Here is a 23110-nt window from a genome sequence, read left to right as displayed (position 1 = left end):
AAGGTTCCATCCCTCTTTCTCTCTTTGGATGCCGAAAAGGCATTTGATAGGATAAATTGGGATTTTATGAGAGCAGTTTTAATGCATGGAAAAAATGGATTGTACATAAATATTGTATTGTCTGATTTCTCTTGCTCTTTACTGCATAACTGGTTTAACCCACGCTTCCCCTCTTTTCTTTTCCCCCTTTCTTTCCAACCTTCCGCCCTTCTTACCTTACCTTCCCGCTTGCACTCTTTCTCACTAACAAAAATATATACTATGATATTTTCATGACACAACTGATTGTACCTTGACTGTTGACTTGCATACTTAATGTTTCTACATTCATAAGTTATCTAGGCTAAACACATTTTGTATGTAATTTGCTGTGTCTGCAAACTTTGACTTTAATAAAGAAATATTGAAAGTAAAAAAAAAGAAAAAAAAGAAAACTAAAAGACAATGCAGGCACAAACAATATACTAAAGGTTGTTAGATACATCTATAGTAGAAATATCTCAGTTTCAGCATTTGTTTCCTCCCATTATGAGCTATTATCCTTATAGGAATTCCAGAAAGCTTTATGGATTATTTAACTACAGTAAGGCTGTGATGTTGGCAGTGAGGTACAGTATCAGCTGGTAAAAATCTATAATCAGACACCAAAGTGACAACCTAAACATCAGTGGTACCCTATGGGAACAATTGTATCTGGTTAGACTACATGGTCCCACTGTTTTTTTACAAGGGTCTATAGGAGGTGGGAACAATCTCTGCATTATATGAAAACATTCTAAGCAGATAGAAAATATATGTACAAATGAAAAATGATTGTAATGCAGGTAACTTACTAGCAACATTACTAGTTTAACTGTACTAGTTAAAATTGAAAGTCTCTGAAACACATCGCTATTTGTTAGGAGTTACTATATGTTAGGTTACATGTGACTTTGAAATTTAATGAATATCAAAGTCTTTCTCAAAATATAAACTTTTTTATAGCTGACTTTTTCTCAAGGTCATGAATATTTTAAGTTTGTTGTGATCCTGCAAGATGTATGATAAACTTGTTTGCATGTTAATTCAGAGGAAATTATAATAGATTCTACTTCATTTTACAATGTGTGCATTAATCTAGATGTCAGAATGGTATAATGAGCTTTCAACGTTAAAGGCTACTTTGATGAATAAACATAGAACATAGTTGATATGTAGTTATTATAAATAAAGTAAACTAATGCAATTACATTTTAAAACATTCTAGTATTTATTACATTTTCAACATCAGGTAAGGGTAGCTTGGCAAGCAAATATTTTGTCACTCTAGTTTTTAATGACAATAGGTATTTACAACCTTGTCCAATGTGACGTAAGTTATTTTCATTGGCTTGTGCCTCCATATTAAGCCATCATTTCTACAATTGTTCTACTACTTGAATCTCACTGTGGGGGTCCCAAACAGTTTGTTATAAGTCAGAGGAACGTGTCTACATTTATTCTCAACCATTTCAGTATTTTAAAGATAAGTGCTGGCCAAGAACAGACCTTTCAAGATTCCTACTATTGGCTTTGTTATTCAGATAACCCTCATTTGTGTCATATTCTGCTCTTTGACAGGAATTTTATGTTTAAAATGACAAAAACTAAAACAGTGGGAAAGATTACCCAATGTGAGTTTAAATGCATTATGGAACATTGCTCACAGTTCATAGAAAATCAAAGGGAATATTCTCCAGAAAGGCAAACTAGAATCACAGGCTATGGAAACCCTAAGTATCCTTGGGACATGAAGGGGAAATGAGAGGAAATCCTTGAAAAAACTGTGATAACAGTGAAATGTTGGGATTGCCTCTTAGCCAAGACCATGTACCCCAGAATGGGCCTTATAAAACTATTGCAAAGTTACTTTGGTTGCTCAGTGTTTACAGCGATACAACAGCAGCTTGATTTATTTGTCAAACACTTACTGCACAGCCTTTGAGACTTGACATTTAATTCCAGCGTTTACTGCAGCTTAATGGCTTGATCCAGTACTTATTATACAGATATTGCAGCTTGTCCTCTGTAACACTGCTATTATAGAATGAAGCTTACCTAGCATCAGTGGAGGGATGAGTAATTTGGAGGAGGGACAAGCAGTGGAGCTGACAAGACCCAGTCGCAAGTCCTGCTGGCTTATGAGAGGACTCATGCGTCCATGGACTTGTATCTACAGCACAGACCGTCCCCCAACAGGGGGTCATTGTAAATGTCCGAACTCACATTGGAACCAGATGCTTTGGAAGAAAGCTGTCAATGTATACATTAGTAAATAAATAACATGTAATCACTGTTTCTTAATTTTGAGACATGTGACATATACTGCTGCCTACAGAAGAATTAGAAACTAGCAAACAAAAAGGCTGTTGGTCAGCAAGATATAAACTCTCCCACCCCCATCAGGCTTAATTTTTATGCTCATGACCTTAGAAAATAGAAATGTTTTTTCCTCTGAGAAAACAACCCATTACTTAAAATGTTTTCATTTTATCAAGATCATTTTTTCTTCAGTCAAGATTTTTTGCCACACTGAACTTTTCGCAGGCACCACATAAATCTTTGTTGCACAAATCAATAAACCTTTGTAAATGAGTCCGGCAGCAGCATTCATGAAAGACGGAAGGTGGATAGGGATGTAGAGGTATGCCAGTGAGCATGGAGATGCAATAGTTGAGGCATAGATAAGACATGAGTGAATTAGTAGCTTGGCAGTGTAATTGGCTATACATTCTCATATGTCAGTCAGTAGATTAATGATGGTCAAGGAGACTAACGGGGTGAGCCGAGTGTTAGAGAAATACATTTGAGCATAGAGATGGTATTGGAAACCATTTGAGGTTATTAACTGACCAAAGGAGGAGGGGTAGAAAGAGAATAGAAAGGGTCCATCTTGGAGGATCGCTATGGAAAGAGACAGAGGAAAGAGAAGATAGACTTTAAGGTGAGACTGAAGAAGCATTTAGAAAGGCAAAGGCAGCAGAAAGGTCTAGTAAGCCATGGCAAGCTCTAGTAAGAATATTGAGGCATGACCATTGGTTTATAGCAGTAAGTAAGTTGTTAATAAATTTTAAAGGGCTGTTTCTGTGGAGTGCTGGGGTAAAATCCAGACTGTAAAGGGTCAAGAAGGTTGTTAACAGTAAGGGAGCAGCTCAGTTGGTTGTGAACTAGGCATTCTAGAACTTTGAAGGTAAACAGGAGCAAGGAGATAGGTCTTAGGTTGTTCAGACTAGTGTGGTCCAGTGGAGGCGTTTGCATGTGGCTAGTGCATGTTTCAACATGCCAATAGAGAGCAAAGTATTGAATGTGGTGGTGGACATGGTATTTTAATTGGGGGAGTGGACAGTGGAAATCTCATCACAGGTTGCATCTATCTTGTTTCTGAAATGATCAGCAATGTCCAGTGAATAAATTAGTGAGTGACAAAAATGGGGGACGAAGAAAGGAGTGAAACATAGAAATGAGTTGATGAGGACTGGATAAGAGGTGTTAATGAGCATGATGAAAAAGATTTGTTTGGCAACAGTTAGCTATATTTTAGGAGGGAAGATTTATGCAGGGCAAAGTCTTTCAGGGACTTAGGTATAGGACACACTTGCTTAGGCGCAATGCTGTGTCCTTTGAGAATTCTGATGTTGTTTCCGTGCCAGAGTTGCAGCAATATGGGCCTAATTCTATGTGTGGTGATGGTAACAAGTGTGTCCAGGGAGAAAAAGAGTATGACTGTTATAGACAGAAGTGGCCAAGTCAGAGCAGGACAGGGGTGAGGTTTCATGCCAGCATGTACTCTGTGGGACACATACTAACTGTTCTCCAATCTGGTGTGGATCAACATTTAGTCCTGAACACCATCAAGCATCTGCTCTGACAAGTCTTTTTCAAAGACTACTTTCCTCTCAATTCCTCATAAAGGCATTTGTGCAAGGTATGGCTCTTATAGTTCCACCTATACAAACACCTTAAACTGCAGGGGATCTCTACCTGAATCTGTTGGCTCTTCAAATATCACCTTTTGAACCTCTCAAGGATATTCCCCTGCCAAGGAAGACTTACAGAGTGGTCTTCCTCATTGCTGTCACCACTTTTTTTGTTTTACACCAAGACAAGATTGTCTTGAGGCCTTGCGCTTCTGCCTAAGGTGCTTTCTTCCTTTCACCTTAACTACGACATTGTACTTCCATTTCTCTGTCCTGTTCCAGTACATTGTTCGGATGTGGTGAAAGCTGTAGAATGTATCTTGCAGCTATATCTTTTTTCAGAATGACTGACTCTCTTTTTATCATTTCTGAAGGTCCCCATTAGGAAAGACCTGCCTCTCATTCTACCATTTCTAGGTGGCTCAGTTATTGAAGCTTATGGGCTTAAGGATAAGGTTCCATGCTTTCCTGGCAAGGCATACTCTATTAGATCAGTAAGTGCCTCTTGGACTTGTCAGCATCAGGCAACTGTTTCCAGATTAGCAAGACTGCCACTTGGTCTTCTGCACATGTTTCCTAATTTTACCAGGTGGATGCACAGGCCTTAGCTAATGCCAGTTTTGGAAGTAAGGTCCTTCATGCAGTTCTTTTGACCAAATTGATTTTTGCGTGGCCCTCTGTGCATTTGCTGTGTTGTCCATCCCTTAGTTTAACATCTTTTGGATGTTCAACAAAGTATAATCCTGACCATGTGTCCTTTAATAAACAATTAAGAAAACAGGATTTATGACTTAGCACAATATACTTTTCTTGGAATTCATTAATGGACACAGGTCCTACCCCCTGTCTTATGATTCACACATACTACTGCTTTTCCACAAAAATGGAGCATGATGGGAATAGGGGGGGGGGGGTTATACCTGACTGACCAATTGTATTTTTATTTGCTAATGTCTATGTTCAATCATAAATGTGGTTTAACTCATCCTAAATGAACAGAATAATGTATACACATTTTGTTATCCTGTAGGTTTTATTTAAAGCATACAACTAAATCTACTTTCTTGCATGTCTAAGGATATAAAAATGTAAGGTTTGAGTAATCTATACTAAATATAGTTCTATATTGTTCCATGTAATTCCATTAGTATAACATATCCTGGATATACAAAGTAAAATTATGTGTCATGCATGTGCTAATGTGTCACGCATAGTTTCTACATTTTGTTTGATGTAGGAATAACCTGAATCATGCTGGAAAAGTGTGATAAATTGTGCATATGTCATGCCATATTTGCAGTGAGTATTACATCTGGATGAATAATATACCTCATTTGTTTTATTTATTTTTTACAGATAAAGAAACTGGTGTTTCATTCCCAGTGAAATTTGTCCCTGAAAAACCTGGCCGATATCCATGCAAGATTTTGCTTCGCTCCTTTCATGATGTACGAGTTTATATGATTGAGTGTGTCGTCAATCCAAGCAGCTCAGAAACAGAATTTGAATTTATTACTCCAGCCAGTGAAGCACTGATACAAGATATTCCAATAGTAAGTTACACCACATGGCTTCATTATGTACAGTCTTACAATATATCCTTCTTGAGGAGTGGGCTAGAATCTGTTGTAGCCGATAAATTATTTGATGTCACAATGTTTGATATTTAGCCAGGGATTCTGCTGTATGTCAGACATTGGCTTCAAGACTCAGATATCTTGCAAAGGGCATCATGCAATAGATAATTTCAAATGGCAGATGAGGTTTAATGTCGATAAATGCAAAGTAATGCACTTTGGACATAAAAATAAACAAATAGGCTAAAAATATTTGGGGGTCATTGTAGACCACAAACGGAATGGTTGCTTGCAGTGCCAAGCTGCGGTAAACAAAGCTAGCAGGGCCTTGTCCTGTATTAAGAAGGGGATGTATTGCAGGGACAAGTCTATAATTGTGCCTCTATATAGATCGTTGGTTCGGCCACATCTGGAGTACGCGGTCCAGTTTTGGTCGCCGGTACTGAGAAGGGATGTCCTTGAACTGGAGAGAGTCCAGCGGAGGGCAACAAAACTAATTAGGGGAATGGAGGACCAGAGCTATGACACAAGGCTTCTGACCTTAAACATGTTTACGCTGGAATTAAGGAGATTAAGGGGGGATATGATTTTCATGTACAAGATGTTCAATGGTGACAGCAACATTGACAACAAACTGTTTGAGATTAACTCCATTACAAAGACTAGAGTCCACCACCTAAAGTTGGTGGAGAAAAAATTCCAGCACAATGGGCGAAGAGGGTTCTTTACAGTAAGAGCAGTTAAGGTCTGGAACTCACTGCCATCGGCAGTGATTTCAGCCAAGAGTGTAGATTTGTTCAAGAAACGTTTGGACAATTTCTTGAGGGACCGTAATATCCAGGGATACCAGTATCCCTAAGAATGAGATGATGCGTGGACCTATATGGGTTGGACTTGATGGACGTATGTCTTTATTCAACCCCAAATACTATGTAACTATGTAACTATGTAATTTCAGAGCAATGTTCTTTGATGCACAATTATAAGCCACACTAAAAATAAATTATAAATTGTGAGGTGTGGTTAGATAATTTCATTTATCAGATATTTATACTTCAGTATTATACAAATGCAATGAAAAAATAATATAGGGAAGGTAGACCCTAAACGTCCAATTTTAGTTTTTCAAGTGATGAAGGTTTAGGAAAACTGTGCTAGTATCATTTTTAAGGCTTACTCTAATCCTGTGTAGCTCCATTGATAGTATGGTGAAACACCTCTGCCTTGCAGCACTAGGGGTACCTGGTTTGCATCCAGGTCAGGACACTATCTGCATGTGCTTGCGTGGGTTTCCTCCAGGTACTCTAGTTTCTTCCCACGTGTCAAAGACATGCTGGTAGGTTAAATGGCTCCTGTCTAAATCAGCTTTAGTATATGTATGTATGTGAGATAGGGACCTTAGATTGTAAGCAAGGACTGATGGGAATGTGCAGTATGAAAAGCCTTGTGTAAATTGTTGTCTCTATATAAATACCTGTAATAAACAAATATAAAAAATTGAAGAGTTGCTATCAAACAGTGACTAAAAATGCTCCAAAAATGTATTAGATTGATGAAAGTATATGGTATGTTTGCACAGTGTTTTGTACACCAATACATAAACAGAAGAACTCGAGCAAAAATATGCAGCAAAAAAAGGTTACTTTCCAAAGCAGCTTTACAAGTTATCACAGTCGCTTTAAAAATTTGTAATAAGATGTCTTGTGCAGGATATGCATTTATTAATTTCTGTGCATATTTAAATCTGTACTATGGCAGCTTTAATTGTGTACCTACCTCAGTAAAGATTAGGAGTAAATATCATGCTATAAATATCACAAGTAAATGTTATGCCATTCTACTAAAGGTACATTAGTTTTTTTTTTTAATTTAGTAATTGTATTTGTAAAATATGGTATTTCTTTGACTGATTGCATTCTTAAATTGAAAAGCCCTGTGTGTCACACACACACACACACACACACACACACACACACACACACACACACACACACACACACACAATATGTGGTCCTGAAATGCATAAAGGACAATTGTCCCCAAAAATTACTAGCACCATTATAAATTCTAAATGTATACATCAAAGGTAGTCATATATGAAATATGCTTGCCAAGAAAGTATTTCCATGACCCCAACTCAGATTTTGTGTGTTCACTATTCTGCCGCTACACTATTGTTTAGCAAGCCATGTTTGGTACATGGACATAGGTTGCCATTCAGGTCTTGGGCACCTTAAATGTTGATGGCTTGCAGTCCACTAGGAAACCTTCAGAGCAGCGTCTGTAAGGTGGCTTGATACTTCAGTCTGTGTAATGGAGAATAAGCATCTCAGTAGGCTTTTGTTAGGCTTATATGATGTCTTCTTTTCCTGGCAGTCGTGCGAAATGCTGCAAGAGTTTAGAAGTGACTACAGGTGAAACTCGAATAATTAGAATATCGGGCAAAGTTCATTTATTTCACTAATGCAACTTAAAAGGTGAAACTAATTTATGAGATAGACTCATTACATGCAAAGCAAGATAATTCAAGCCGTGATTTGTCATAATTGTGATGATGATGGCGGCTTACAGCTCATGAAAACCCCAAGAACCCCAAATCCACAACCTCAAAAAAGTAGATTACTACATGCAATCAATAAAACAAGGATTGTACATAGAACAATATCGGACCTCTGAAAAGTACAAGCATGCATATGTACTCAGTACTTGGTTTGGGCCCCTTTTGCAGCACTTACTGCAATTACTTTTGCATGATATTCTAATTATTCGAGTTTCACCTGTATATGGGGTGAAGCAGTGTGTGGAGGAAGACAACTGGTGACTTTGTGAGAAAGTCGGTATTTGTATATTGCTTCTGACATGGATTTCCCCCTAATTTAACACTTTTTACATACTCTTCAATTATGATGCATCCAAAGCTGTATGTTTAGCTGGCATTTGATGTGCATGACAGGTTTACATTAAAGCATCAACTGTAGAGGTTATATTGAAAAATAAATTTCCTCATTTCCTTTAAACAGACTGAGTTTGCATTCTTTTTATAGCATAAAACAGATTACATGAATTTAAGATGGACCCATATATTTTTAATAATATAAACTAAGTTTTTATTTTAATGTATTAGATTAAAATGCTAACACTGTATTTACTGAGGAAAAAAGGAAACTAACATGAATATGTCCTTTTCAGTCAAAGCCAACTTCTCTCAGTAACAGATTTGTGCCAAAAGAATAAGCTCTGTGCTCTAACCACTAAATTGCAATTTCTTGTAACATTCATGGAAATAGGACATATCGATGCTCTCAGATCAACTTTGCTATGTTCGGTTTGCTTAATTTTTTTTATATTTGTTATTTTTACTTTTCAGTAAATTTCTCCACAGTTGACATCATCAAGTACTCTTTTTTACTCCTATGGTGTGTATTTATATTATCATTTTATGGTTCATTTCTGTTATGATGAGCTATATTGTGCCATTCTCCACTACACTGGATGGAAGACGGCCATTTCTAGCAGCCCCAAAGCATATTTAATTATCTGAAAGCAGCTTAATGGTCCAATTTACCATTTTGCTTAAAAATGCAGCTTTTAAAGAGGTATAGTATGGTATTCCGTAGTATAATTCAAAAACTCAGAACTTCTTCACTGTTATTAAAGAATATTGCTTTGACAATATATAGCATCAGCCAGTTAGCATAGCTTTCTGCTGGAACTTACAAAAGTTATATTTTAGATTTTAGTCTCTGCAAGTACACTGCAGCAAGTGTTTTCGAGTACAGTTAATGGAGATTAGTAAATGTGTTTCACATCATTAGCTAGATGTAAAGTAATTAAAGTATCTCCGGTTGGGCGATATGGTAATCATTATACATTTCTGTTTCATGTGGACATCCAGAGTACTTTTGAAAACTAAGAATATTCATTCTGCTGTTTTATAGAGCAATGCGACTCAGCAGGACTGGAAATTAAGAGCCATTCTTCAGGGTGATCGATTCTATGGGCCACAATTCTTATATGTCCCAGCAGGGGAGACAGCACAGTATTCTTTGATGTTTAAACCTATTTCTAAATGCTTTAGCACAGTAAGTACTATAATGAGAACATACTTTAAAACATACTTTTTCTTCATAGATGACACCATTATCACCTTTATCTTTGTTCTTGTGCTTCCTCCTAGCAGCAAAAATTATTATGATACTGGTCTTTTAAGACTTGTTCAACCAAGCCTGCATGCTAAAAAGTTGAGTTTTAGCTTGTGGGCTAGTGTCTTTGTGGGGTCCAGTGGAGGGGGATAGGGGGAGGGGGAGTCGCTGTGATTCACGTTTTCAGTATTTCTTTCTTAACTTTATTGAGCATGTACAAAGTGTACACTCCATTCAGGTCTCAGAACAGCAGCGTAGTTGTGCTGTCCTGTGGTGCAGTGACCTCTGGTGCCATTTATTTCACTGTGGAAAAATGCAGCATTTCTGCATTTTTCTGCACCTATGCAGCTTATTTCCAGAAATTGTTTTTAGAGTGGGAAAAAGTAACATATGCTTGTTTTTATTTCTGTCCATGATTCTATTGAGGGTATTATTTTTCACTTCCACCCTTGTAACTCCTGTCCTAAAAATAAGGTGTGGCTGTGACAATGTCGGGAAGACATAAAACAATTAAAACACTGTAAGAAGTTCTAACCCTTCCTTGCTCTACTAAAAATGTGTTTTAGTTTTGTCTTAGTGCCCACTGGATAGCTGAATTGGGCTTTAAAATGGATTTCATGTGAATGTTGGATTTTATGTGGATGTTGGATTTATCAAATTGTAAATGCTAGTAAAATACCATGCTTTAGCAGTACAAAATGTAGACAATATGAACAGCTTGAATATGCATGCAAAATTACTATATAATTTGTAAGATGTTATAACATTTATTAATGCTGTTGTGTTGCATTTGTTTCTAATCGTAAAGTTCTAAAAATCGTATTCTAAAATTGTAATGATGGGCAATTTTATATTCTATGCCCTAAAATTTGCAGAGTATATATTACAATTCTTAGATATCTTTTTCATCTAATCCACCTCCTCTAAATGAAGGTCTCTGTTAGCAAAGTTCAGTTGTACAGTAGTACAAATGAATAATGGAGAACCCATAATTTTCAGCATCAAAATCCACAAACAGTAGGCTACATTTTGATGTCTTGAGCTTCTTTAGTTATTTAGATTATAGCATACTATATTGTTTTATGCTAGCAAATGTAGTCAATCTAAATAGCTTTAAAGAGACCCTGCAATTAATGCTTACTTAAGAAATGCAGGTAAAGGCACAGAAAAATAATCAAATATTTTAAATGCTTACTTGCTTTTTATTTTCTATACATTATTTTTTATTCACTTGCAATGTGCCTTTGAACTTACTAGAAAATTTGACTACTCCAGGAAGCATCATTTCCCTAGCACAGTAACTCTCTCCTTGCACGTCATGGTGACCAAACGTCTCCGCTCCTCCTCTCATATCGCTACCTTTTATGTAGCCGCTGTGGTGAAGGAGGGGGCCAAAAGGGAATATTATAGAGTGTTACTAGTGACATCCTTGTGTCTGCTGGGGCTGCTGATATGACATCCAAGATGGTGGTGCCCAGCAGCAGTCTCAGGCCTGTTGGATGTCTGCACAAGGTAGAGTTTTACCTGTAAATAACATGCATGAGATACGTTAATTGCACATAAAATGCTACTGGAGCTAAAAGTGTATGTCAGGGCAATAAAAAATGCAATACATCTCAGCAATAGATTCACATTTCCTCATGTTTTATCCTTTTAGAGCCATTGCATTTAAATGCACATGTTACAATCTGCTAACACGCATGTGTCTAGGTTCCCTGTATTAAAAATAGTGCCTAGTCCCATCTCTGTGATGCAATGGAACATGAGTATATAGTAAGGCCCATAGAAGTTAATGGCACATTGGCAACAGGTAATAACAAGCCTTGGTCAATGGCTGTTAACTCTATCCACTCCAAATCCTGAATTCCAAAAATGCTTCAGTAACATGTCAATTTAGAAAGGAAACACATGTTTATGCATGACAACACACCTGCCTAAGGCTACAAAAAAATGCTCCTCTACACAAATGCATAGATCTAAATTGGCCCGTAAATACCCTTCAAATACAGAATAGTACCTGACGAAATGCACTCATTTACTAAGTCCTGTTGAGAACTGACACCAGACAGAATTGTTTTGGATGGAGTGCTGTGAGCTCTGACCAGTTTTATCTTGCCAAACTAATTAAAGCCACCTACTTTCCCATTTCCACAACATAAAGGCTAATCATTATATAGCTCTGGAAAAGGATTAATTACTCTCTTTCAAATAACACAAGAAGTGTGCACAAGACACAGGATAGCTCTGTATTTCTGACATGATCAACAGGTATGTTTTTGCACTTATCGAACAGAAATAACAAAACATGTTTAATGGTATATTTAATGGACTAAAAGTGATCAAATAAGATAAGTACATTTTAGGGTTAACATACCATTTAAAACTTATAATGAACATACAAGTAATGTAAATCTCAGCTTCTAAAATGTCACTTATGGTTTGTGTTCTTTACAGGTATGTAGTAAAGTTGGTTATTGAATCCAGAATTCAATCATATTATGCATTCAGATATCAAACCTGGCTGTTAACAGGTGAAACTGTCTGCTTCTTCCATGGTTGGTGTCAGCACATCTAAATGAATGTACCTGACCAAAAGCAGAGTAGTGAACCTTTTAAATATGTTGTTGTGTGTCCACAACAAATATGGCTGCCTGGAACAGTTACTACAAGGTTACTCCATGAAACTGGAATCAAATCAATGTACTTTTAGTAGCTAATCAGATGCCATTTTTATCTCTGAATTAATTTTAACCCCTTTTTTAATTCCTTCTACTTTTATGAAAAATCAAATGGTCACTTAGTCTCATTTTATGGCTGTTGGTGCAATTACAATACATTGGTTAATATAATAAATTATTCTTGCTGTTCTTTAAACTAACACAAAAAAATAAGAAAGGAAGAATGTTCAATATGCAGTTTCTTCACTGCCCAATAAATGAATTGTTTTTAGGGAGAATTTAGGAAATTGAGAGTGGAACTTTGCAGCCAAAGGCTTAATACCTTCCTGTTTTATCAGGGCAAACTAATTCTTCAAAATGAAACAGATGGTACCGAGCATATATTTGGCCTCAAAGGCATTGGCCAAGAACCCCTGGCTCTTGATCATATCGTGATAGATTGCCAAGTGAGACAAATTGCACACAAAGTCCTTATGGTGCCCAATTATACGAACGACAAATTGACATATAAGGTAAGTTTTAGAATTTGTTTTCAGAATATTGAAAAACAAGAAGTGTAAAAGTTTTTGTATTAGCTTTAAAAAGCATTTTTGTTAATTATTAGTCATCCATATTAGTTGGTCTATTGTTAAAGAGTACACTTTGTTTTGTAAAAGCTGTTCAATAAAGATTGTGTGCAGTGAAGTGTGCATGCATGTGTACAGAAAATATTTGCACATTATATTTGACAAAGGCTTTTGTGAGACCCTTCTGTTCATTAAAAAGGAGTTTCTTACAACTGCCTTAAGGTGCCCATACACTGCACGATTCTCGTACGAGAATCGCAGGAAATCCCGCGATCGTACGATAAACGTGCAGTGTATGGAAGGCGTGTGACCGTTCCTACTGTACGGTCGCACAACTTTTGTATTTCGAGAATGTTGGAAAACCAGCCAAAAATCATACGATTTTCGGCTGGTTTTTAACATGATCGAGAGACAACTGCCGAACGGGCCGGTGTGCGCACGATGATCGCAAGTACGATCTGCCTGTCCAAGATGGGCAGATCATACTTTTTTTGAATTACTTTACAACCCTCGCAAGACAAAAGTCTTGCGACGGTTGTATAGTGTATGGTCACCTTTAGTTGTATTGACTCCTTCCTGCTATTTTACTGTATACACAGGGTTACCTGAAGTGCTTTATTCAAACATCACGCTACCCTAGGTTAATGTGAAGGGTGTTGCCCTACTGTATAGGCTCCACCTTATCTGTCACTTTATACTGATTTATATGCAGGACTACAATCAAGGGAAAAAAACTGCACATATCTTAAAAGACAGGCTTTTGAGACTGCTCTCAATAAATCCAGAGGTGACAAAAAATTGGAAAAAGCAACTACAGTTTTTAGTCACAGGTCTGTAAATACCTATAATAACAAATACAGTCCTGGCTATCTTATACTCATTAGAAAAGTAATCTAATGAAAAAAGGATACTCTTTTAAAATGTGTAGCTAAAATATTATGCTCCTACTGAACTTTTAATGAAAGTTTATTCTCAGCTTTACTGCTAAAACTTTGTGAAATTCTTCCATCAACTGCTGCTGACCTTCTAGTCCTGGACAGCCTCTCCAGTTAGCTATTGAGCACAGACTTTCCCAGTATTTTTACATGGAGAATTCTCTGTGACAATGCTGTAGTATTTTATCAGAATATCATTGGGTGTTCCATGTAGTGGGCTCTGATACAGCGTTGCACCAGGTGCATGTATTTACTATGGAGCTTCCAGGGTCAAAGTTGTGTCAAAGGTTATCTGTGTTTTCGCAGTGTATAAACAGCTGGCAAAGTGGGGGGTCTCTGTGGTTTCTGTGTTACTCCAATTGCAGTACACATTTTCCTGCATTTTGCGATTCCCCATCTGTACCTTCTTTGCCCTTCTCAATGTTTCTGTTGCTAGCCACCGCCCCACAGTGATGATATTTTCCCTTAGTTATAGAGGAGTTTATGTATCAGTCAACCCAACTCACCCAGTTAGTCAGTTTTAAGTAAATAATACATAAGCATCCTGCTTCTCCACTTCCCTGGAGGTTGCCAGGGAGTATTTACAGCCTACTCCTGCATGTGATCAGGAGTTAGAGAGGTCCGGCTGTTGGACTGTGAACACATGTCAGCTTTTTGTGAGGACATCCCTGCAGGGGATCGCCTACGTCACTCCTGATGCTGCAGTGTAGAAGGAGAGAGGCTGGAGGGAGCGTTGTCACAGCCAGCTGCCTCAGAGGATCGTTTGAGTATGACTTTGTTATTTTCTTCCCTAGACCAAAACCCTACTGCAGGAGTTAATAATATTTTCCTGGAATTCTGCTTTAAGTTGGCTACAGACAACAAAGAACAGTCAAACATGGAGGCACACTACGGCTACGGAATACATTTCTTCTGAGGTCAAATAATCTCAGTGGAAGTAATAGTAATGGACCAAAAATACCCAATCACTTTTTCTCCCAACAGTAATCAGAGCAGGCTTTTTATTTAGGCAATTTCAATTTGATTGAGGGACAAATATGTGAAAGCTATCAGAACATTTAAATTAAGCATTACTGCACCCAGTTTTCTCCATCCTCTGTTTGATGATTTCATCTTTAAGGATTGGAAAAACCTTGATGCGTCTTTCCCAGTCCTCTGTCAAATGTCCAAGGACCTGTAGCACTCCTTACCGGACTTCCCATGTGGAGATGTGGGTGCTCGCAATGACTACGGATGGCGCCGCATCAGATATAATCGTTGGATATGGATGTCACCAGCACTCCAGAAACGACAAAATAACAAAAGATTTTAGTGAATATTCATTTTATTCACTCGAAAGGAATCAAGCGCTTTCGGGGCCGCACAGGGTCCCCTTCATCAGGCTTAAAGTGAGTCCTCTTTCCCAGTGGACCCTCCCATTACCTGCCTTAACAAAACTACACTATTCCTGTGGAGGAATCACCTTCCTTTAAAGGAGAACTATGGGGTCAGGGCTTTTGCCCATAGTTCTCCTAAGGGTAACGGGAGGACACAAACTAGCATCCTCCCGTCACCCAAAGCTCAGTATACCGCGAGCTACAGCTTTTCTGTCTGACAATGCTGTCTGGATCCACCCAGCTGCGTGAGTGACAGCTGGCTCTGCCTATATAAAGGCAGAGCCAGCTGTACCTGCCCCCTCCCCCTTCCGTTCCACCAGTCAGCGCTGGAGGATCGGACACGGGAGGGGGGGAATCCCTGCAGGGACCCGTGAGTGACAGTCAAGGCTCTCTGCATGGATAGATCAAGAAGTGGGCGAGCGACGCTATGTGTTCACTCACTTCCCGATCTACTGAGCCGACCTGTGATGAGGGGGTTGCAGTAAGGTGGTGAGCACAGTAACCACTTGCTGTCAGATACTTTCTGGCAATCCCATATGAGGTGCATGAAATCTCCTAAGGGTTCATTTCATCATATATAGTTGGGAATTATTATACAGGGGGTGCCCATACATTCCATTTTGTGCAGTTAAACAGGACATGGGTATGTTTTGTGTATAATATACAATTAAATGAATGATTAAAGTGACATTAAAGTCACGTCCCCCATGCTGCTTTAAGGACTTACCTTAAATGATGCTTCTTGATCCGATCATCTTCTTCTTTCCAGTAGTTTAAAGTAGTCCCTCCAGCGCTGGTGCGCTCCCTGATCCAGCACTGACTGCTGTGTCTTCTGTGTCCCACGGCGTCTGTGTGCATGCATGCTGCCGGGCTGCGTGCATTGACTTACCCTGTGTTTCTCCTCTTCTCGTGGCCAAAGATCTGTATTGGGCATGTGGCCGCCCCATGATCCTTCATGGCCGCTCGAGAATCTTCAGATCGTCGGACGCGAGCGAGCGGCGGAGACAGAGGTAAGTAATAACCTGTTTGGTAACTTTTTGTATTTTTTATGTTGTTGTTTTATGTGCAAAAAAAATAAGAAGGTTTAATTCTACTTTAACTACTGTTGAGTCCAACATATGACAAGGGCATATACCATCCCATTCCTCTGTAGACATAGTAGGTAGTAGGGTCTTCCATTTAGTCTTAATAACCAGTGGAGTTTTACCAAGCTTAGTGTGTAGCAAGCAGGAATAGTGACTGGATGTTAACCAACCTGTTTGGTCCAAAGAACATGTGCCCAGTGTACTTCTGAGCTATGGGGAACTATAAGTAGAACCTATGTAATGTTAGACTGCTAACACTTGTCTTAGTTAGTTATATTGCTTACATGTTTGTGCTGTACTGGTTAAGATTTTCATATTGATGTTTGGTATATGGATCAGTGCACATTTATATACATATTTATGTCCAGTTACTTTTGTGGCTATTATGAATATGGTATTATGCATGTTTTTTGTGTTATATTTATAGAACCTGTGTTCTCTCCAGATGGGGTTTATAAGTGCATTTATTTTATATTACAATTTATAGCTGTAAAGTCTTTATTAATGTTCTTGTCCGTTTATACACCATTTATATATTAAAATAAGAAAATGCTTTAACAGTATGACATTTTAATCTAATTTAGGTTGTGTCAGATATTCCAGTCATTGGGGGGCCTCGGACATTAACTGTAAAGCCAGGAACATCAGCTCCTTATACACTCAACATATCTCCATGGAAACGTGGTTTGTTCAAAGGTAATAAAATTGTATACAAGTGTGACATCAGTTATATTGACAAGTTTTAAAGTTTATTTATAGGCCAAGAATACCTGGAATAACTTGAACATCAAGATTTGACTCTATTAAGTGCTATTCTAAGGCTTCATTCACACTTGCCATTTGCGTTTATGTCCTCTATATTCAGATAAAAATCTGCCAGTCTAGATGCTGTGTTTATGCTTCCAGATGCTTTAAATGAGGTGTGTTTACACGTGTTCACATGTATATGCATTTAGATGTGCATGGTACTAAGTTCTAGCATCAAAATGCATTAACATGCCTTTACATGCTTTTTAGCTCGTTTAGAAGTTCATACCAGTGCCAGGATGCACCTTACTTCTGTTTTTTGAAAATGCAGATAAACTGAACGCAGATGAAAGAATCTAGATGCAAGGTGTGAATATACCCATTAGAAATTAATAGATGCAGATAAATGTTTTTTTTTTAAAGCTTTTTAAATGCATATAAGAGCATCTAATTGCACATAGTGTTAATGAAGCCTACAATGTACTTATGAAAACTTAGGGGTAAATCAAATATCGAAAACATACAGAAATGCTCATTTAAAAGTTAGGTACCTTTTTACTGTAAGTATCCACCCTCCTTACCAAAAGTAATATGGTAATAAGATTATTACCAGTAGCAATATTTAAATTGAATGGTTAATTTAGGCGTAAAAAAAGCAGAAAATATTTAAATGTACAAAATGCAATGCTTTAACATCCTGCTAACAGTTCCAGAGATGTTTCTAGTGTTCATAGCTGGCTGTATGATTTTTACGCTACAAAAAATTGAGGACAGTGTATTGATTATAATGATATCAAAAAGAAAACAGTCACTCAGAATTTTCCTTTTTCTCACTTCTAAATGGTTGCTGTGTATAACATCATTTCATCATTTCCTTATTATTTGTCGCATTAGATGTGCAGAAATTCATATTATATATGGTTAGTCTCTCTAGCTCATAAAAGTTCAAAATGTACTAAGTGTAATAGAAGATGATTGTCATTAAGGTTAAATAAAAAATAGTGCCAAAAGGTATATTTTCAATGTCCAATACATTTCTGCTTGCATCAGTGTTACTGTTTAAATCGGGAGTCAATATCCCAGAATAACTAGGTAATGAATTGAGAAATGGCTGGTACTTACAAAAACCTTCCCTGTCTTGTTAGTCTACTTTTTATTGCAAAGACTCCAGCCTACTGTATTAGAGATACAGAGGGTAACATGTGATCATTTTGGCAAAATTTAGACATTAGGCATTAGAGTCAGCAGGGAAGGCAAATTAAGGGGGTCTAATGTTGCAAATACTAATTCCAGCCCCTAACGGTCATCTGAACCATAACTATAAGCCACTCAAATGTCTAATTTCAGAGTCTTTGAAGTTTTAGCACTAGCAGGTAACACCACATAAACACGTGGGTTTGAAAACCTACACAGGTCCATGTCTTTGGCTAAGCCAGATGCACTTTAATGCAGCTACCCACATAACTATAATTAAGCAGAGATGAACAAAAACAATTTGGTTTTCATGCTTACTCCCTAACAGGTAGAGATAAGAAGAATGAAATGGTGGAGGTGCATATTGGTTAATCTTTAATATGCTTTTAAAAGTCTATCTTACTAAAATAAAGTGCAAAAAAACCTTTGTCTATCAATGGCTTTGAATATAGATGCACCACAATACTGTACTTATTGTAATCTCAAAAGCTATAAAGCTAACACACATGAAGATCTTGTTTGATTCTTTGTTGCCTACTTAAAGCAATGACAAGTAAGACAATGATTTAGAAATCCTAACTTATATCATCTTATTATCAAGCAAGTTCAGGCTTATTTTACTAAAATTCCACTTTATCTCAAAAAGAAGATAAGCTAGTATACATGTTAAATGCGGGAACAACAGAAAAAACATAAACAGCGCTCTCGGATGGAAAAAAGTTAACCTACAGACATGTATGCAGCCCTGGGAAACAGGAGGAGAACCTGTGAGTGCAGATAATCAAAAGAGGGCGCAAAAACACTGGCTGGCTAAGGAAGATATAACGGAAACTCAAGGTGGTGGCACTTATGCGTGAATCCCGGGATCCGGAGATGGGCGGCCAATCTGGAGGATCGGGACACTAGTGATGTGTGTCCGACTCTAGCTGGTGTGCTGCTCAGGGAGGTACATCCATAGGAGGGTGTGAGCAAGAAGAGGGGACTTCGTCCGTGGTGTCGTTAGAGAAATGCAGGCTATGTGCGGTGTAGAGGAGAACTAGAAATCCCCCTGTGGTGTTGGCAATAGACAGGGCTGTAGCAGCCGCGGCTGTGGGTGTCAGCGAACGGTCACTGTCAGGACTGCTTGGGACAGTGTGCGGGAGTCTGTGTGCGGGAGCAGCTGACAGATGCCGAATGGTCGGCTCAATGGTAAGATTGAGAGGGATCAGGGAGGAAAAGAGTGACGCGTTTCGAGGTACTACCTCTTTCTCAAGCTCGGGTAGAATGGTAGGATGGTGGCGGGAATCCGCCGGTTTTAAAAGTGACAGGTGGGCGGGGCTAGTGGTGATGAGAGGTAAACCCACGGTTCAAAATTGAGAACGAAGCTGCTGGAACCGGGCATGTATTTAGAAGCTTGATGTGCATAGAGGCCATAGAGGACTGATATGTAGGGAAAGGGGACAATGGGAAGGAGTTACTATCGTCGTTATTATTGCTGTTGTTAAAGAAAGAGGGGGGAGCCATTGACAAAAAAAGTCGTATTAGGGTAAAAAGCTACTATGTTGCTAAGTTGCAAATGGTACCATGGTTAAAACAGGACCTTAGTAGAAAGGCTACTAAGTTAAAAATGTCTATATTAAAATTGTCTTTATTAGAAGCACTAAAAATTATGTTATAAAAGAAAATTGGAAAAAATATAAAATGTAAAATGAAAATAAAATTAATAAAAAGAATAAAAATGTAAATATATATACATGTTAAAGAACCGTTCCTTTAGTTCATCATGTGGGAGCCCTTTTTAATAGAAATCCACATGCTCAATGGTTCCCCCCTCTTTCTTTAATAACAGCAATAATAACGACAAAAGTAACTCCTTCCCATTGTCCCCTTTCCCTACATATCAGTCCTCTATGGCCTCTATGCACATCAAGCTTCTAAATACATGCCCGGTTCCAGCAGCTTCGTTCTCAATTTTGAACCTCGGGTTTACCGCTCACCACCACTAGCCCCGCCCACCTGTCACTTTTAAAACCGGCGGATTCCCGCCACCGTCCTACCGTTCTACCCGAGCTTGATAAAGAGGTAGTACCTCGAAACGCGTCGCTCTTTTCCTCCCTGATCCCTCTCAATCTTACCATTGAGCTGACCATTCGGCATCTGTCAGCTGCTTCCGCACACAGACACAGACTGATCCCTCTCAATCTTACCATTGAGCCGACCATTCGGCATCTGTCAGCTGCTCCCGCACACAGACTCCCGCACACTGTCCCAAGCAGTCCTGACAGTGACCGTTCGCTGACACCCACAGCCGCGGCTGCTACAGCCCTGTCTATTGCCAACACCACAGGGAGATCTCTGGTTCTCCTCTACACCGCACATAGCCTGCATTTCTCTAATGGCACCACGGACGAAGTCCCCTCTTCTTGCTCACACCCTCCTATGGATGTACCTCCCTGAGCAGCACACCAGCTAGAGTCGGACACACATCACGAGTGTCCCGATCCTCCAGATTGGCCGCCCATCTCCGGATTGCGGGATTCACATGTAAGTGCCACCACCTTGAGTTTCCGTTATATCTTCCTTAGCCAGCCAGTGTTTTTGCGCCCTCTTTTGTTCTTTTGATTATATGTTAAATGCGAGTGAGTGTTACATGAATATTTGCATATACTGTATTATTTTTTCCCATCTAATGATTTTCCTTAAATAGAGGTTTAGCTATTTTGACAGTTATTATGACAAATAAAAAAATACTCAAACAAAACAAGAGGCATGTAATATTTAAGACAGGAATTGGGAACATCTTGGTTGAAATAATTTCCCTCTTCACTGTTATATTGGATAAGTGCTCATAACATAAGTGTCATTTTTTTCTAAAGTTTGGGCAGTCACTATAAATACAAGTATAACTATTAATCCAATATCTGGTGTCTCTTGTTTTTGTTAGGTGTAATCTCATTTGTTGCAGAAGACAGAGAACAGCAGCAATTTCAACATGGCAACCCACCAGCTACTGCAGATATCGATGAAGCTTTTCAAATAGTGGAATTTAAAACTGCTGATGTAAAGAAAGCAGGTATGTTTTATTTCATCAAAACAGGGATTTCTGAAAGCACTTTCTAGCTGCTAAAAATTAGGTATTGATTTCAGTATAAGAAGTATTTTTAAAAATGACATAAGATATAAAAGATATAACGGTAACCCCAAAAAACTTAACGGTGTCATTTAAAGGAGCTTTCCCTTTAGATACAAAGTGTTACTAAACATCTGGATAACCAATCTGATCTTTCCCACTTGTATAAGAGATCTATCTATCTATCTATCTATCTATCTATCTATCTATCTATCTATCTATCTATCTATCTATCTATTTATATAAAAGATAGATAGATTTTTTTATATCTTTGGCATCTAGGTGTGCACTGTGGTACCTTCACCCAGATCCTATTTCACTACTGTGTCCTATATTGATGTAGGGGTTGGTAGTCCTGACAAGAAGCAAAATCTTGAGCTACAACCACCCCTGATGACCTCAGCATCCCACATTTCCAGATATGTGAGATGCCTGCCTTTCCTGCTTTGTGTTACATTCCACCTCCCAACTGCTACATCGCTAGTATTTCCCTTTAGAGCTGCTGGCGATAATATGAAATCACCTGTACTCCATACAGCGTACAGACCTTGTTGAAAACTTGGTGCTTGAAGTGACAACACGGATGGCGCCATATCAGATAAAGTCCATAATAGAAGTCACCAGCACTTGATGATTTGTGCAAGAAGTAAAGCACTTTTTATTAAATTGTCACATGCGACATAGTGACCATGAATCACTATGTCACCCAGAAGAAGGGGCCCTGTGTGGCCCCGGAACATTGGCTGTATGATGCATGTGACAATTTAATAAAAAGTGCTTTACTTCTTGCTGTCACAATCCAGCAGGGCAGTACTCTCTTGGATCTCAACTGAGGAACTAACACTCTAGGTGTAAGGGTTTGGTCAGTCTTTGCGGAACCCCAATACACTCAGTGTGATGGGGGGCCATTCCACATCATGTACCCGTCCTAGAATGTTATAGGGATATGACCAATGAGGGTCAAAGGTATACAGTTTAGGTATTTTGGTTATAACTATCAACCTCAAGTGGAGGCGTGTGGTGAATTGTAGTGTTGTCACTGCAGGAATAAATAGGGAATCGTTTCCTATCACCCCTCTCCAATCCACAGTGATCATGGTGTGGCAGATTTACTGAATGGCGTTCACTAATAAGCTTGGGGAGATGTGTAGTGCGGTGGTTATGCAAGTTTATCTTCGGCAGAGCAGGTTATGCAATCCGTAATAATCAACAATATGATATGTTCAGTTGGTATTAATGCACACAGATCCTTGCTAGTATATACATCTCAATATCGCTTTGAAGTGGCTACAAATAGGTGGGAGAAAACCAGCAATATGGTATGTTCAGTTGGCATCAATGCATACAGTTCATTGCTAGCATATACGTCTAATATGGGTTGAAGTGGCTACCAATAGGTGGGAGATAACCAGCAATATGATATTCCAGTTGGTATCAATGCACACAGTTCATTGCTATCATACACGTCTAATATGGCTTGAAGTGGCTACCAACAGGTAGGGGAAGACCCCCTTGTACTTGCTGTTCAAGAGTGGAGGGAGTTCAGGAGGAGTAGGAGGTAATCCTGTGTAGCAATGTGAGCCGTAGCAGCTAGCAGTAGCTGAGTCCCAACAGGGAGGCTCAACTCCTCACTTAAGCCTGTGGATGGTCTGTGGCTCTGTTCCCCACAGAGTCAGTCGCTCGACGTTCCACAACGATTGAACGCCTAGTGACTGACTCAGCTGTGTTTAAGAGGAGGAGGCGCCGCGCCCAGGGGGAGGAGCCGG

General features: G+C 38.7%; 1 protein-coding gene across 1 annotated transcript in view; it reads left to right on the top strand.

Annotated features, from left to right (window-relative positions):
- The first annotated feature begins 3297 nt into the window (after window positions 1–3297).
- LOC108795815 (cilia- and flagella-associated protein 47-like) overlaps window positions 3298–23110 on the top strand; it is a 111760-nt gene continuing 91947 nt past the window's right edge. Inside the window, exons 1-8 of the mRNA XM_018567121.1 lie at window positions 3298–3339; window positions 4310–4429; window positions 4525–4561; window positions 5292–5488; window positions 9451–9594; window positions 12671–12844; window positions 16879–16990; window positions 21159–21287. Coding sequence (XP_018422623.1) covers window positions 3298–3339; window positions 4310–4429; window positions 4525–4561; window positions 5292–5488; window positions 9451–9594; window positions 12671–12844; window positions 16879–16990; window positions 21159–21287 — 955 coding nt within the window. The remainder of the gene's footprint in view (window positions 3340–4309; window positions 4430–4524; window positions 4562–5291; window positions 5489–9450; window positions 9595–12670; window positions 12845–16878; window positions 16991–21158; window positions 21288–23110) is intronic.

This window comes from Nanorana parkeri, unplaced genomic scaffold (assembly GCF_000935625.1).
Source record: "Nanorana parkeri isolate BGI_ZX_2015 unplaced genomic scaffold, ASM93562v1 scaffold1010, whole genome shotgun sequence".
Taxonomy (NCBI): domain Eukaryota; kingdom Metazoa; phylum Chordata; class Amphibia; order Anura; family Dicroglossidae; genus Nanorana; species Nanorana parkeri.
Note: the sequence above shows the minus strand (reverse complement) of the source record. Positions and strands in the feature narration are given on the sequence as shown.